A 15,863-nucleotide genomic window follows, 5' to 3' on the forward strand; every position below is an offset into this window, starting at 1 on the left:
CCTTCTCTGCTGACCCACACATAGGAGCCAACTCCTAGAGGCTGAGGGGTCTTCCCCCCCCCAATAAAATATTTGAGGGGGCTGTCCCCCTAAGTTGATGGGCACTGATAGTACTTTTTTCTTCTAAAAAAAACGTTTAGGGGTGCTCTCATTTTGACTCCAGAAAATCACCATGTTCAAACCGGGGGAAATGAATACAGTAAATGGACCAAAGTACAAAAGATTCACAAAATGTTTAGGGGTGTGCGTACCCCTGAGTATCCCCAGGAAAAAAAGCACTGGGCATTGCCATTCAAATACTGTGCGTGCACAGTGTCATGTGATCGATTATGTGGGGTGGGGCTTACCTCCCCCCCCCAAAAAAAAAATATATATTTCATTCAAGTTGAAATCCCTGGACCAACAAGCAAGGGTTAAATGGCAGAGATGGATTCCTAGACTGGAAGGTAAATTTTTTTTGGGGAGGTGGGTCTCCTCTAGAGCAGTGTTTCCCAACCTTGGGCCTCCAGCTGTTTTTGAACTACAACTCCCATCATCCCTGACTAGCAAAACCAGTGGCAAGGGATGATGGGAATTGTAGTCCAAAAACAGCTGGAGGCCCAAGGTTGGGAAACACTGCTCTAGAGCAACAATACTCCTCCCTATCCTGCTTTGGAGATGTGCTGGAGGTTGCAGAGAGCGGGGACAAAGGAGGTTTGCAAGGCAGGATTTTGCAGGAGCGGGGAGGAAAACTGCTCTCTTTCTGGCCATGTCGGGGGATGTCATGAACGATGATGTCAGACTGCAAGATCGAGTCCCGGGTGCCCCCCAGCCAGGAGGAGACGCCCCTGCAGTGCAGGCCGGGGGCGGAGAGGGATCCTGGGGAGGGATCCTGGGTGAGGGGGGCACCCTCAGCTCAGACGCTCAGCGCCAGCTTTTCAGGCAATTCCGCTACCAAGACCCCGAGGGACCCCGAGAGGTTTGCAGCCGACTCCACCACCTTTGCCGCCTGTGGCTGGAGCCAGAGAGACACACCAAGGCTCAGATCCTGGATTTAGTGGTCCTGGAGCAGCTCCTGGCCGTCCTCCCTGCGGAGACAGAGAACTGGGTCAGGGAATGCGGAGCGGAGACCAGTTCCCAGGCGGTGGCCCCTGCAGAAGGCTTTCCCTGGAGTCAGGCAGAGGAGAAGCAAGGAGAGCAGCAGGTAAGGAGCATAGCATCCTAGAATTGTAGAGTCGGAAGGGACCACGAGAGGCATCTAGACCAACCCCGCCCAACATGGTTGTTGTTTAGTAGTGTCCGACTCTTCGTGACCCCCTGGACCAGAGCACGCCAGGCACTCCTGTCTTCCACTGTCTCCCGCAGTTTGGTCAAACTCATGTTTGTAGCTTCGAGAACACTGTCCAACCATCTCGTCCTCTGTCGCCCCCTTCTCCTTGTGCCCTCCATCTTTCCCAACATCAGGGTCTTTTCCAGGGAGTCTTCTCTTCTCATGAGGTGGCCAAAGTCTTGGAGCCTCAGCTTCACGATCTGTCCTTCTAGTGAGCACTCAGGGCTGATTTCCTTCAGAATGGAGAGGTTTGAACTTCCTGCAGTCCATGGGACTCTCAAGAGTCTCTTCCGGCACCAACATGGTACTCGAACCCATAACCGTGAGATTAAGAGTCTTTTGCTCTATTTACTGCGCTATCAATGAGTTGTTGTTGTTGTCATCACCATTAAAACTTATTAGTCTCTTGCCACATTGTTATTGTTGTTCTTAATATTATTATTATCATTGAAACTTATTAGTTGCTTGTCACATTTTTAGTAGTAGTAGTGGTAGTTTCTTGTCACCAAAGGTCTCCAACCGACTAACAGCAAAGAAAAATACACAGTACATAATACCATGGGGGGGGGGGAGAATGGGGGAACATATAATACATTAATATTTCCTACAGTATTACATTTAATGATCACCATAACGAATTGAAAAAAACGTTTAAAAGTACTTTCCAAAAAAACAGAGTCCTTTCTGTTGGGGATAATTCAGACTGAAATTCCCAGGTGTCAAAAGAAGTTATTTATGTATGCTACTACTGTGACCCTTGGGACACGGGTGGCGCTGTGGGTAAAACCTCAGCGCCTAGGCCTTGCCGATCGCATGGTCGGCGGTTCGAATCCCCGCGGCGGGGTGAGCTCCCGTCTTTCGGTCCCAGCTCCTGCCCACCTAGCAGTTCGAAAGCACCACTAAGTGCAAGTAGATAAATAGGTACCGCTTTCTAGCGGGAAGGTAAACGGCGTTTCCGTGTGCTGCGCTGGTGCCGGCTCGCCAGAGCAGCTTCGTCACGCTGGCCACGTGACCCGGAAGTGTCTCCGGACAGCTCTGGCTCCCGGCCTCTTAAGTGAGATGAGCGCACAACCCTAGAGTCGGACACGACTGGCCCGTACGGGCAGGGGTCCCTTTACCTTTACTACTGTGGCCCATGTTTCGTTAGCCCAAAAATGGAAAATGAGCAAGGTCCCAACTAAAGAAGAATGGCAACTTAAATCGATGGAATACACACAGCTTGCAGACTTAACATATAGAATAAGAGAACAAGAAGAACATACGTTTTAGAGAAGATTGGAAAATGTTTATTGAATATAAACACTTGAAAATGTTGGCAGCATTAAGATAATTTCAACAGTGTAAATAAGTTTTGATGGATGTAATAATGGAATACTAAATAGTAAAATTTCTGTAAAATACCCAGGGATTTATGATATGCAAAATGAACCATGGAAAGAGAAGAAGGGAAGTCATTGATATTTTAAGGATGCTTAAATGAGTCTTTTAAATCGTAAAACAGAAAATTTCCCATTGGGCTCTCTGCTTTTTTTCTACAGGGGAAGGACTCGATCACGATCTGGAATCTGATTGCAAAACACCGCCTGGCCTCAGAACAGAATCTCGTGGAACTGTCAGGGGATACTTTGGCCATCTTGGGAGCCGCTTCAGATCACAAGTCCAAGATGGCTGAGCAAGACTCGGTTGGCTCTCAAGCAGGAGGAGAACCTAGTGCAACCCAGGCTGGGAGCAGTGGCGGATCCTGGGAAAGGACCACACCGGAGATCCTGGATGAGGAATATGCCCTCAGCATCGATGCACGGAGACAGCATTTCAGGGAGTTCCAGTACAGGGAAGCTGAGGGACCTCAGGAGGTTTGCAGCCGACTCCACCATCTTTGCCATCAGTGGCTGAAGCCAGAGCGACACACTAAGGCTCAGATCCTGGACCTGGTGATCCTGGAGCAGTTCCTGGCTGTCCTCCCCCCGGAGATGGAGAACTGGGTCAGGGAATGTGGAGCGGAGACCAGTTCTCAGGCGGTGGCCCTGGCCGAAGGTTTCCTCCTGAGCCGAGCAGAGGACAAGAAGCAGAAAGGGCTGCAGGTGAGAGAGACGGTTTTCATCCTGATAGTTTTCAGGGGCTCAGAATATTCCCCATGTTCATTTTCTGGAAATCCTCGAAGGAGGGGACAGCACGCCAAGGCCTGATTCTGCCCCATTCTTTCCCCAGTCCCTCTCTGTTTCTGATCTCTGCTGTTATTTCACCTACAGGACCTATTTTCAGAAGAGGCCGTGGACTTTGCTGAGGCAGAGAAGGATCCGTCAGACTCCAAGCAGATCAAACAGGAGGAAGGTAGAGGTGTCACATCACTGGGTAAGGCTTAGCGTGGCATTATTGCCCGTCTTGGTCTTCCTCTCTCAGGTACGCCTAAAATAAGCAGGCCTCGGTCCAGTATACCTGAAGGAGTGTCTCCACCCCCATCGTTCTGCCTGGACACTGAGGTCCAGCGTCAAGGGCCTTCTGGCTGTTCCCTCACTGAGAGAAGTCAAGTTACAGGGAACCAGGCAGAGGGCCTTCTTGGTAGTGGCACAGATGTCAAAGAGAAAAACAACTACCAGACTTTTAGAAGACATCCGAAGGCAGCCCTGTTTAGGGAAGCTTTTAATGTTTAATAGGTTATTGTATTTTAATATTCTGTTGGAAGCCGCCAAGAGGGGCTGGAGAAACCCAGCCAGATGGGCGGGGTATAAATAATAAATTATTATTATTATTATTATTATTATTATTATTATTATTATTGTTATTTCTCTCAATCCCATGTTGGGGACAAGCTGATGGCAATAAAAAAACGCTGAGTTTCAACACTTAACTTCAACACTGGCTTGAAAGAGCCAAGCTTTTTATTCTTGTAAATCGTTCTGGGACTGTTATGGGAGGCAAGTAATAAATTCAATATACACTGGTACCTCGGTTGTCGAACGTAATCCGTTCCGGAACACTGTTTGACTTCCAAAACGTTCGACAACCAAGGCGCAAAGGGCAGTCTGCAAAGTCAATGGAGAAAATTGGAAAAAACCGCAGCAGAAGCCATTCGACTTCCGAGGCGCGTTCAAAAATGGAAGCATTTACTCCGGGTTTTTGGCGTTCAAAAACGGAAACGTTTGGCTTCAGAGACGCTCAAAAATCAAGGTACCACTGTACTAGCTACCTAACCTGGGGGGGGGGGGAGAAAGGATGGGAGAGGAAGGAAGGAAGGAAGGAGAAAGAGAAAGAGAGGGAGAGAGAGAGAAAAGAAGAAGAACGAAATAGAAATTGAATTGAATTGAAATTGAAATACTTTATTGCCACTTGTACAACTTGTATACAGTGAGGCAACGTTCCCTCCCGGTAGAAGGAGATCATCAAATGTTGATTGACATCATTCTTCTGCAATGCTCTGAGGAGATGGAGTCTCTGCTGGGCTTTCTTAACCACCTGGGTTGTATTGATTTTCCAAGTAAGGTCTTCACTGAGATAAACTCCTAGGAATTTAAAGGAAGAGACTCTCTCAACATAGACCTTCCCAATGTACAGCGGAAAGAAAGAAAGAAAGAAACGAACCCTTGGGTATTTTTGCCCTCTTGCATGAAACTGAAATGCTTCAAGATTGAATCGCTGCAATGCTAACTATGTGAGGGGTCCCTTACACTTGATTTGGAAACTTCAGTTAGTGCAGAATGCTGCAGCATGGTTGCTGACAGGAATAAGACCCTGTCGGCACATAACAGCCGTGCTCAAGGATCTGCGCCGCTTGCTCATTTGCTACCCAGCCAGGTTCAAGGTGGTACTATTAGCATATAAAGTTTTTTTTAACAGCTTGGGATCAGTTTGCTTGAAGATACCAGTGGTGCAGTTCGATTACACGGTTTTGGCCATCCGAATGGGTGGTACTGTTTTGGCTGCACTTGTAATGAGCCCAGGAGGACTTTGATTTGGAAATGCAAGGAATGGCAAATAAATCTCCCCCCTTTTTCGTGTCCCTCTCAGGAGATGGACGCGGCAGGATGCGGGCAATCTGTTGCGGCTCGTCTCTTTCTTGCTGTGGAGTGGAAATTGCAGCTGTGCGGCTGGATCAGGTAAATATAGGGATCGACGGAGAGCCCAAAATGGAAACTCAGGGTGCCTCTGGACCCGGAAGAATCTGCACCTTCTCTCTCTGCTTTCATCAAAGTTGTGTGCTCAGAAACCAATGTGAATGCCCATTTGGACAGCTTAAACCCTGAAATGCAACACCCTTTAAAAAAATAATAATTGCATTTTATTTATTTGTTAACGTTCTTACATTACATCGGTAAACGTTGTCATATTACATTACAGGACTTACTATAATATAATTTCCAACATGTATACATAAATTTTATATAAATTTTATATGCCTAGAAAGAAAATGAAACAAAAAGAAAAAACAAAGGGGGGGGAAATCCACCCACCCCCCATCATATACATACCAACCCATAGACTTCCTGTCTTTCCCGTTGTATATTCCTTTTTTACAAATGAATGTACTCTGAAGTGCAACACCAAACTAAATAATTTTAAGTTTAGTCTTACCAGTGTACCCTTTCTCAGGCAAATATAATTTTGGGGTAGTTTGCATAAAACAATTTTTAAAAAAAATTATTTATTTATTTAAATGTGGGTACTGCCCTATACCCATAGATCTTAGGGCGGTTCACAACATAAATCCTATACACACACACACAGACACACACACACATACACCCCTACACAAAATGCACAATTAAAAGTAAGAACAAAACAAAACCAATAATCCCCATCTTCCGTAACACATTTATAAAGGGCATTGGGTGTCAATCATTCAAAGGCCTGGCTGAAGAGGAATGTTTTCGCCTGGCGCCTAAAGGTGTACAGTCAAACCTCGGTTCCTGAACAGCTTCGTTTTGGAACATTTCAGCTCCCAAACTCCGGAAGTAAATTGCTCCGGTTTTCAAATGTTTTTCGGAAGCCGAATGTCCAACGCGACTTCCGCTTGTGTGCAGGAAGCTCTTGCAACCAATCGGAAGCCGTGCCTCGGTTGTCGAATGTTTCGAAACCATGGAAATGTTTAAATGATTATTTATGTAGAGAAAGATTAAGTGTAAGGCATTGGTTGTGTTTAGAACAGATTTATGAAAGATTTAGAAAACCTATTGATTAGAATATTTGTATGAGATTGTATGGGGGAAATACGGAATAACAGATACCATTTTGCTTAAAATGTATATAGGAAGTGCAGTGTAAGCGATGGAAGTCAATCAATGAAATTTTATTATTGAGATATTTGTAGAATAAATTTGGAAGAAATTCTTCCAATTTTTCTTCTTTTTCTCCATATTTTTCCTTTTTCTTTCCTTCCTTTTTTCTCTTTTGTTCTTTTTTTATATATGTGTGCTTATCTGAAATATATATATGTATGTATGTATTTGCAGTATTTTGCTTGTATTTTGTAATAATTGCGTTAAACAAAATTAAAAATTTATTTATTTATTTTTTTAAAAAAAGACTGTTTCGGAACCAAATGGATTTCCGGAACGGATTACGTTCGACAACCGAGGTTTGACTGTATAAATGAAGGTGCCAGGCAAGCCTTCCTGGGGAGAGCAAATGGGAGCTAAAAAAAAAAAACAAAAACTACGATAAAATGAAAAAAACGTTTCTGCCATGTGCCCTTTGAAACCCTTTCCTATATCCCTGGTGGGTACATGAGAGAAGAGAGTGTATATTAGATCAATTTGTAAAGGGAATAGAATCTTGCCAAACAGCATGCTCCTAGATAAAGTTTATTTTCCCCCACCCCAGGTGACTTTTGAGGATGTGGCTGTATACTTCGCAGAGGAGGAGTGGAAATTGCTGGATCCAGACCAAAAGGTACTGCACAAGGAAGTCATGGAGGAGAACTGGAGGGTGGTTGCTTCTCTGGAGCAACAAAACTCTGGTGACCCCCAGGCTTCAGGAGACCTTCATGCAACCCAGGCTGGGAGCACTGAGGAATTCTGGGAAAGAACCGTGCAGAAAATCCTAGGTGAGGATCTCTCTTTTTAATTGACTAAGACTCCCTTGTCTTTGTGGCTGATAAAATTACAGTGGTACCTCGGGTTAAGTACTTAATTAGTTCCGGAGGTCCGTTCTTAACCTGAAACTGTTCTTAACCTGAAGCACCACTTTAGCTAATGGGGCCTCCTGCTGCCGCTGCGCCGCCGGAGCACGATTTCTGTTCTCATCCTGAAGCAAAGTTCTTAACCTGAAGCGCTATTTCTGGGTTAGCGGAGTCTGTAACCTGAAGCGTATGTAACCTGAAGCGTATGTAACCCGAGGTACCGCTGTAGTTGGAAGGTGCTAAATACACTGAACTTTTGCATGCAGAGTACATCAACCGCGCACCTGTAGCAAATCGTACACAGAGAAACATTGGTAGAGAATAATAATAATAATAATTATTATTATTATTATTTATCATTTGTACCCCGCCCATCTGGCTGGGTTTCCCCAGCCACTCTGGGCGGCTTCCAACAAAGATGAAAAATACACTAAAATGTCACATATTAAAAACTTCCCTGAACAGGGCTGCCTTCAGATGTCTGCCGCTGCCTAAAAGCTTCCCTAAACAGGGCTGCCTTCAGATGTCTTCTAAAAGTCTGGTAGTTGTTTTTCTCTTTCACATCTGGTGGGAGGGCGTTCCACAGGGAGGGCGCCACTACCGAGAAGGCCCTCTGCCTGGTTCCCTGTAACTTGGCTTCTCGCAGTGAGGGAACCGCCAGAAGGCCCTTGACGCTGGACCTCAGTGTCCGGGCAGAACGATGGGGGTGGAGACGCTCCTTCAGGAAGTTTCTCTTCCGTAGCAAGAGCCCCAGGTTGACCTACGCTAGTGGCCAAAATTGTGGAAAACTTTTTGGGAAAAGAGTATTTTCGAGGTTTGATGGCTCATAAGACCTGATTGGCTCTCTAAACACTCATGCTCGTTGGCTACATTCAAATGAAGCAAAGCTACTGCATATCAACCTCAGCAAGTTGTGCTTCCTTTTTTCTGGTTATTTGGATATAACTTTTTATAGAATACAGATGATTGAACAAACTCTGTTGCATTACATTCTTCATTAAATTATATTTCCATTGATACATAATTTTATGGTATTACTCCAAAAAAAAGGGGTGTTGTGAGCCATCAAACCACACAAATACACTTTTTCCAAAAGGTTTCCACAATTTTGTCCACTAGTGTGCAGCGTACATTGGTTATCTGTCATGGATGCTTTAGTTGAGGTTCCTGCTTTGAAAGAGGGCTGGACTAGATGGCCCTAAGGTTCCCTTCCAACTGAAGGAGCGTCTCCACCCCCATCGTTCTGCCTGGACACTGAGTTCCAGCACCGAGGGCCTTCTGGCAGTTCCCTCCTGTGAGAAGCCAAGTTACAGGGAACCAGGCAGAGGGCCTTCTTGGTAGTGGCACCCACCCTGTCGAACGCCCTCCCACCAGATGTCAAAGAGAAAAACAACTACCAGACTTCTAGAATTCATCTGAAGGCAGCCCTGTTTAGGGAAGCTTTTAATGTTTAATAGACTATTGTATTTTAATATTCTGTTGGAAGCCGCCCAGAGTGGCTAGGGAAACCCAGCCAGATGGGCGGGGGTATAAATAACAAATTATTATTATTATTATTACTACTACTACTACTACTACTACAGTTCTGTGATTCTGTGAAATTTCATGTTAGAGATCATTAAAAAAAAATGCCAACAGTTTAAAGCTCTTCTTTCCTTCTCACAAAGTATCCCTTTTGTTTCTCAAGGTGAAAAGCAGGATGGAGGAGAATCAAACATGGCACTGTTGGAAATATATGGATGCAAAGAGGAGGAAGAACAGAGAGTAAGACCTGAGCTAAAACAAGAGAACAGGACCGAATTCTCTGCTTCTCAGGAAGGTGACATCTATGAGATCCCAGCTGAAGAGAACCTTAACAACAGAAAAGAAAGTAGTCAGTGTCCCGTGTGTGGCAAGATGTTCAAATGGAAATCGAGCCTTTATACCCACTCTAAGCTCCACACAGGGGAGAAGCCATTCAAGTGTTCTGAGTGTGGAAAGAGCTTCAGTCAGAAGTCAACCCTCACTACTCATCAAAGAATCCACACCGGGGTGAAACCATTTCAATGTTCCGAATGTGGAAAGAGCTACAGTAGAAATTCAAGCCTTACCGCTCATCAGAGAATCCACACAGGGGAGAAACCGTATGTGTGCCCGGAGTGTGGAGAAAGCTTCAGTGAGAAGAGAAATCTCACTGTTCATCAAGGAACTCACACAGGGGGGAAGCCATTTCAGTGCTTGGATTGTGGAAAGAGCTTCAGTCAGATATCAAGTGTAAGCAGACATCAAAGAATACACACTGGTGAGAAACCATATATATGCTCAGAGTGTGGAAAAAGCTTCAATCAGAAAAGAAATTTGACTGTTCATCAAGGAACTCATACAGGGGAGAAACTATTTAAATGCTCGGAGTGTGGAAAGAGCTTTAATAGGAGAGACCGGCTTATTTTACATAATAAAATCCACAGAGGGGAGAAACCATTTAAATGCTTGGAGTGCGGAAAGAGCTTCAATCAAAACTCAAGCTTTACTTTACACCAAAGAATTCACACCGGGGAAAAACCTTTTAAATGCTTGGAGTGCGGAAAAAGCTTCCGTTGGTCTAGCGTCTTGACTTTACACCAACGAATTCACACAGGCAATAAACCATATAGCTGCTTGGAGTGCGGAAAAAGCTTCAGGCAGAAGAGCAATCTCACAGCTCACGAAGGAATCCATACTGGGCAGAAACCATTTAAATGTTTGGAGTGCGGAAAGAGCTTCAGTCAAAAGATGCACCTCACTTGCCATCAGGGAACGCACACAGGAGAGAAACCATTTAAATGCTTGAAATGTGGAAAGAGCTTTCGTTGGGCTAGCTCTCTTACTTTACATCAGAGAACCCACACAAGGGAGAGACCGTACACATGCTTGGAGTGCGGAAAGAGCTTCAGTCAAAAAACCCATCTCACTTATCATCAAGGGACTCACACGGGGGAGAAACTATTTAAATGCCTGGAATGTGGAAAGAGTTTTTGCTGGGCTATTTCTCTTACTTTACATCAACAAATGCACACAGGGAAGAAAGCGTATACTTGCCTGAAGTGCGGAAAGAGCTTCAGGAAGAACTCTAACCTTAGATCACACCAAATAACTCACACAGCAGAGAAACCATTCAAATGCTTGGAGTGTGGAAAAAGTTTCCGTTGGAACAACTCTCTTACATTACATCAACGCGTTCACACTGGGGAGAAGCCATATGATTGCTTGGAGTGTGGAAGGAGCTTCAATAGGAAATCCACCTTTATATTACATCAGAGAATCCACACAGGGGAGAAGCCCTTTAAATGCCCGGACTGTGGAAAGAGCTTTATTCGGAGAGACTCCCTCATTTCACATCAACACATCCACACAGGACAGAAGCCCTTTAAATGCTTGGAGTGCGGAAAGAGTTTCAATCACAGCTCAAGCTTCACTTTACACCAAAGAATTCACACAGGTGAGAGACCACATAAATGCTTGGAGTGTGGAAGAAGTTTTAACAGGAGAGGAACACTTAAATTACATCAGAGAATCCACACAGGGGAGAAACCTTTTAAATGTCTGGAGTGTGGAAAGAGCTATATTAGGAAAGACTCCCTTATTTTACATCAGAGAATCCACTCAGGGGAAAAGCCCTTTAGATGCCTGGAGTGTGGAAATAGCTTTATTAGAAAGGACTGCCTTATTTCACATCAGCACGTCCACACGGGGGAGAAGGCTTTTAAATGTTTAGAGTGTGGAAAGAGCTTCAATCACAGCTCAAGCTTCACCTTACACCAAAGAAGTCACACAGGAGAGAGACCACATAAATGCTTGGAATGTGGAAAGAGCTTTAACAGGAAAGGGATCCTTAAATTACACCTGAGAATCCACACAGGGGAGAAACCCTTTAAATGCCTGGAGTGCAGGAAAAGCTATATTAGGAAAGGGTCCCTTATTTTACATCAAGGCATTCACATGGAGGAGAAACCATTTAAATGTCTGGAGTGTGGAAAGAGCTTTGCTAGGAAAGACTGCTTTATTTCACATCAAAACATTCACACAGGTGAGAAGCCATATAAATGTCTGCTGTGTGGCAAGAGCTTCAATCACAGCTCAAGTTTTACATCACACCAACGAACTCACACAGAAGAGAGACCACATAAATGCTTGGAGTGCGGAAAGAGCTTTAACAGAAAAGGAGTCCTTAAATTACATCAGAGAATCCACACAGGGGAGAAACCTTTTAAATGCTTGGAGTGTGGAAAGAGCTATATTAAGAAAAGCTCCCTTGTTTCACATCAAAGCATTCACACAGTGGAGAAGCCATTTAAGTGCCTCGAGTGTGGAAAGAGCTTTAGTCGGAGAGATGCTTTTATTTCACATCAAAACATTCACACAGGTGAGAAGTCCTTTAAATGCCTGGAGTGCGGAAAGACCTTCAATCACAGCTCCAGCTTTGCATCACACCAAACAACTCACACAGGTGAGAGACCATATAAATGTGTGGAGTGCAAAAAGAGCTTTAACAGGAAAGGGACCCTTATTTTACATCAAAGAATCCACACGGGAGAAACCTTTTAAATGCCTGCCGTGTGGAAAGCTCCCTTATTTCACATCAGAGAATCCACACAGAGGAGAAACTTTGAATGTTTGGAGCGCAGAAAGAGCTTCCATCACGGGTCAAGCTTTTTATCACACCAAATAATTCAAATGTGTGGAATGTATAAAGAGCTTCAGGAAGAGCAGGGACCTCAGTAGATGTATGCTCAGACTGTAGCATGATTTGTCACCACAGAGACAGCCTTAGAAATCATCAGAGACTGCGCATAGAGGAGCAACTATATACGTGCAGGCTTGGAATGTAGAAGTGTCATCTATGAGCAAGCAGAATAAAAGGGCCAAACCACATCGAAGAGTCCACCCAATGGTGAAACCACGAAACTGAAGTGTGGAAAGAAAATGTAAATAAATCTTCACAGAGGGAGGAAGTGTCTAAAGAGAGAAGACTACAGCTTTTCTGACCAATCACACTTTTGTAGCACACACACACAAGACTGACAGTATAAATGTTCAGATATCTATGATTCCAAACATGGTATGTAAGGAAAGTGATTAGGGCCATCATCTTAACTAGTACAATGTTGTGATTAGGCATTTTCCTTGCCACATTTTGTGAATGAATCATGATGTAGTAGTCATAAGGGATAAATCACTCATAAGGAACTGAGGGATACTCGGGGGGGTGGGTTGACTAAATGGGGCTTTGATAGAAGCTTATGAAGGTATGAATACTGGTGAGAGGCACGCGGGTGGCGCTGTGGGTTAAAACCACAGAGCCTAGGACTTGCCAATCAGAAGGTCGGCGGTTCGAATCTCCGCAACGGGGTGAGCTCCCGTTGCTCGGTCCCTGCTCCTGCCAACCTAGCAGTTCAAAAGCACGTCAAAGTGCAAGTAGATAAATAGGTGCCGCTCTGGCGGGAAGGTAAACGGCGTTTCCGTGCGCTGCTCTGGTTCGCCAGAAGCAGCTTAGTTGTGCTGGCCACATGACCCGGAAGCTGTATGCCGGCTCCCTCGGCCAATAAAGCGAGATGAGCGCCGCAACCCCAGAGTCGTCCATGACTCAACGGTCAGGGGTTCCTTTATCTTTACCTTTATCCTTCCTTTCTCGTCATGTTAGAACTCAAGGTTAACCTAAATAGTTCCATAGTTGTGTTGTGTACAAAAAGCAAGTTTCACTTGATATTGAAATGATTATATAGATTGCTGCTCAGAATGGCATATAGGGAAATGTTACCTTTCTGTTAAGAAACGGGTTTTAAGAATATGAGGTTTGATATATATGATTAAATTCTCAAAGATAAAGTAAGATAAGGGAAGAGAACTAACACTTATTGGGTGTTTTTAAACAAAGTTTGGATGATTCTATTCAATCTCTGTGTTGAAACGTGGAGTTTATTATGTATTGGATGGAGTTCAAGATGCAGCACAACAGTATTCGGTTTTAAGAATATTACAGGGCAACTGTTGTAAATATGAATTGTTTGCTATACATTCCATTTTTTACTATTATTTTTTATTGAATTTATATACTGCCCTGTACCTGCAGGTCTCAGGGCGATTCACAGAAAAGATCACAATGTATAAAATAAAAATACAAACAATAACCCAATAACACCCCACCCCCAAGAAAGCCACATTTTAAAAGGGCATAGGATGTCCATCAAATGAACCAAAGGCTTGGTTAAAAAGGAACCTTTTTGCCTGGCGCCTAAAGGTGTATAAGGAAGGTGCTAGGCAAACTTTCATGGAGAGAGCATTCCATAGACGGGGAGCCACTGCAGAGAAGGCCCTGTTCTCGCGTTGCCACCCTCCAGACCTCTTGAGGAGGCACACGAAGGAGGGCCTCAGAAGATAATCTCAGGGTCCGGGTAGGTTCATATGGAAAGTGGTGGACCTTGAGGTATTGTGGTCCTGAGCCGTTTAAGCCTTTATAGGTCAGAAAAAGCACTTTGAATCGGGCCTGGAAACTAATCAGTAGCTGGCCACTGAAATCTGCACTAGCTGAAGTTTCCAAACTGTCTTCAGTGCCAGCCCTACGTATAACACATTGCGGTAATCTAACCTTGAAGTTACCAGAACATGGACAACAGTAGTTAGGCTATCCCTATCCAGATAGGGGGGTAGCTAAGCCACCAGCCAAAGCTGATGGAAGGCACTCCGGGCCACTGAAGCCATCTGAGCCTCGAGCAGCAGCAAAGGATCCAGGAGTACCCCTAAACTATGAACCTGCTCCTTCAGAGGAAGTGTAATCCCATCAAGAGCAGGCGACCTTCCAGCCATCTGCTCTAGGGAACCACCCACTAACTGAGTCTCACTCTTATCTGGATTGAGCTTCAGTTTGTTGGCTCTCATCCAGTCCATTACGAAGGCAAGACACTGGTCCAGCACTTCCACTGCCTCACCTGCAGATAGAAATAGAGCTGAGTGTCATCAGCACACTGCTGACGACGTACTCCGAAACTCCAAGCTTTTGCATACTTGTTGATCGTGGGTATCTTGTTGATATTCTCTGTTTCTGAGATATGATAGCCATCTTCAAATATCTAAAAGTCTGTCACATGGAAGATGGAGCAAGCTTGTTTTCTGCTCCAGAGAGTAGGACCGGAACCAATTATTTCATGTTACAAGAAAGGAAGAAGAAGAAGAGTTTGGATTTGATATCCCGCCTTTCACTCCCTTTAAGGAGTCTCAAAGCGGCTCACAATCTCCTTTTCCCTTCCTTCCCCACAACAAACGCTCTGTGAGGTGAGTGGGGCTGAGAGACTTCAAAGAAGTGTGACTGGCCCAAGGTCACCCAGCAGCTGCATGTGGAGGAGCGGAGACGCGAACCCAGTTCCCCAGATTACGAGTCCACCGCTCTTAACCACTACACCAACTAAACATCAGGAAGAACTTTAGTTGAGGTTCCTGCATTGCAGGGGTGAGACTAGATGACCCTCGGGTCCCTTCCAACTCTACAATTCTGTGGTTCCCAGGAAATGCATAAAAAACATAATATTAAATAAAATTAAGGATTAGATGAATTCATGGTCTCCCAGTGGCTCTTATCCACAATAATTCAATGGAATCAAATAGATTATAATCCAAAGGGAGGCAACAGCACAATACAGTTATTGAGAACTACCGGTATATATTATTTATCATGGCTAGGAGGAGTAGCTTGACTTCAGTTGTTCATGCTCTCCTCCTTTCTGGCCTACTGTAATGAGCTCCCCTTGAAGATCAGAAATCTGAAGCTAGTGCAGAATTATTATATATTGCATTTATTTATTACATATTTATTCTGCCCTTCATCTGAAGATCTCGGGGCCGTTCACGGCATAAAAGTACAAAACAAAAACACAAAATACAGTATAAAAACAAGAACAAAACAAACCCCTAAGCCGCACCTCCCAAAAACACATTTAAAAGGACATAGAATGTCAATCAGCCAAAGGTCTGGTTGAAGAACGGCGTTTTCTGCCTGGCCCCTAAAAGTATATAATGAAGGTGCCAGTTGAGCTTCCCGGGGGAGAGCATTCCTCAAGTCTCTGGGAACCAAGCCATATGAGGAACGGTTGAAGGAGCTGGGTATGTTTACCCTGGAGGAGACAGAGGAGATATGATAGCCATCTTCAAATAACTAAAAGGCTTTGTACAAATAATAAATTGTTGTTGGGCAGATGGAGCCTAAGTTTCATGAATTCTTTGTTTGCATTGTTTTTGTGTGTGAACTGCCTTGGGTTTTTAACAGAAACGCAAAGTGGACATTCCTTTCTTTTCCACTTCATTTCATTTCTCTTCCCAACCCTCACTTCTGCTTAAGTGCTTAAAGGCCACTTATATCCACGAAAGCTTTAAACTTGAATTAAAAGGAAACCAGGAGAAACATACACACATGCCAGAAGAAGCCAAGAA

The 15,863-nt window shown here is 44.4% G+C and overlaps 1 protein-coding gene across 1 annotated transcript; it reads left to right on the top strand.

The window, feature by feature from the left end:
* Positions 1 to 748: 748 nt before the first annotated feature.
* On the top strand, positions 749 to 12,000 carry LOC307210964 (uncharacterized protein; the record flags this gene model as incomplete). Its single annotated transcript, XM_079967164.1, has 6 exons — positions 749 to 1,183; positions 2,848 to 3,390; positions 3,559 to 3,661; positions 5,315 to 5,403; positions 7,127 to 7,349; positions 9,112 to 12,000. The coding sequence occupies 6 exons, from the start codon at positions 749 to 751 to the stop codon at positions 11,985 to 11,987; spliced, it is 4,269 nt and encodes a 1,422-aa protein (XP_079823290.1). The 3' UTR covers positions 11,988 to 12,000.
* Positions 12,001 to 15,863: the final 3,863 nt, after the last annotated feature.

Source organism: Podarcis cretensis (genome assembly GCF_951804945.1).
Source record: "Podarcis cretensis genome assembly, chromosome: 2".
NCBI lineage: Eukaryota > Metazoa > Chordata > Lepidosauria > Squamata > Lacertidae > Podarcis > Podarcis cretensis.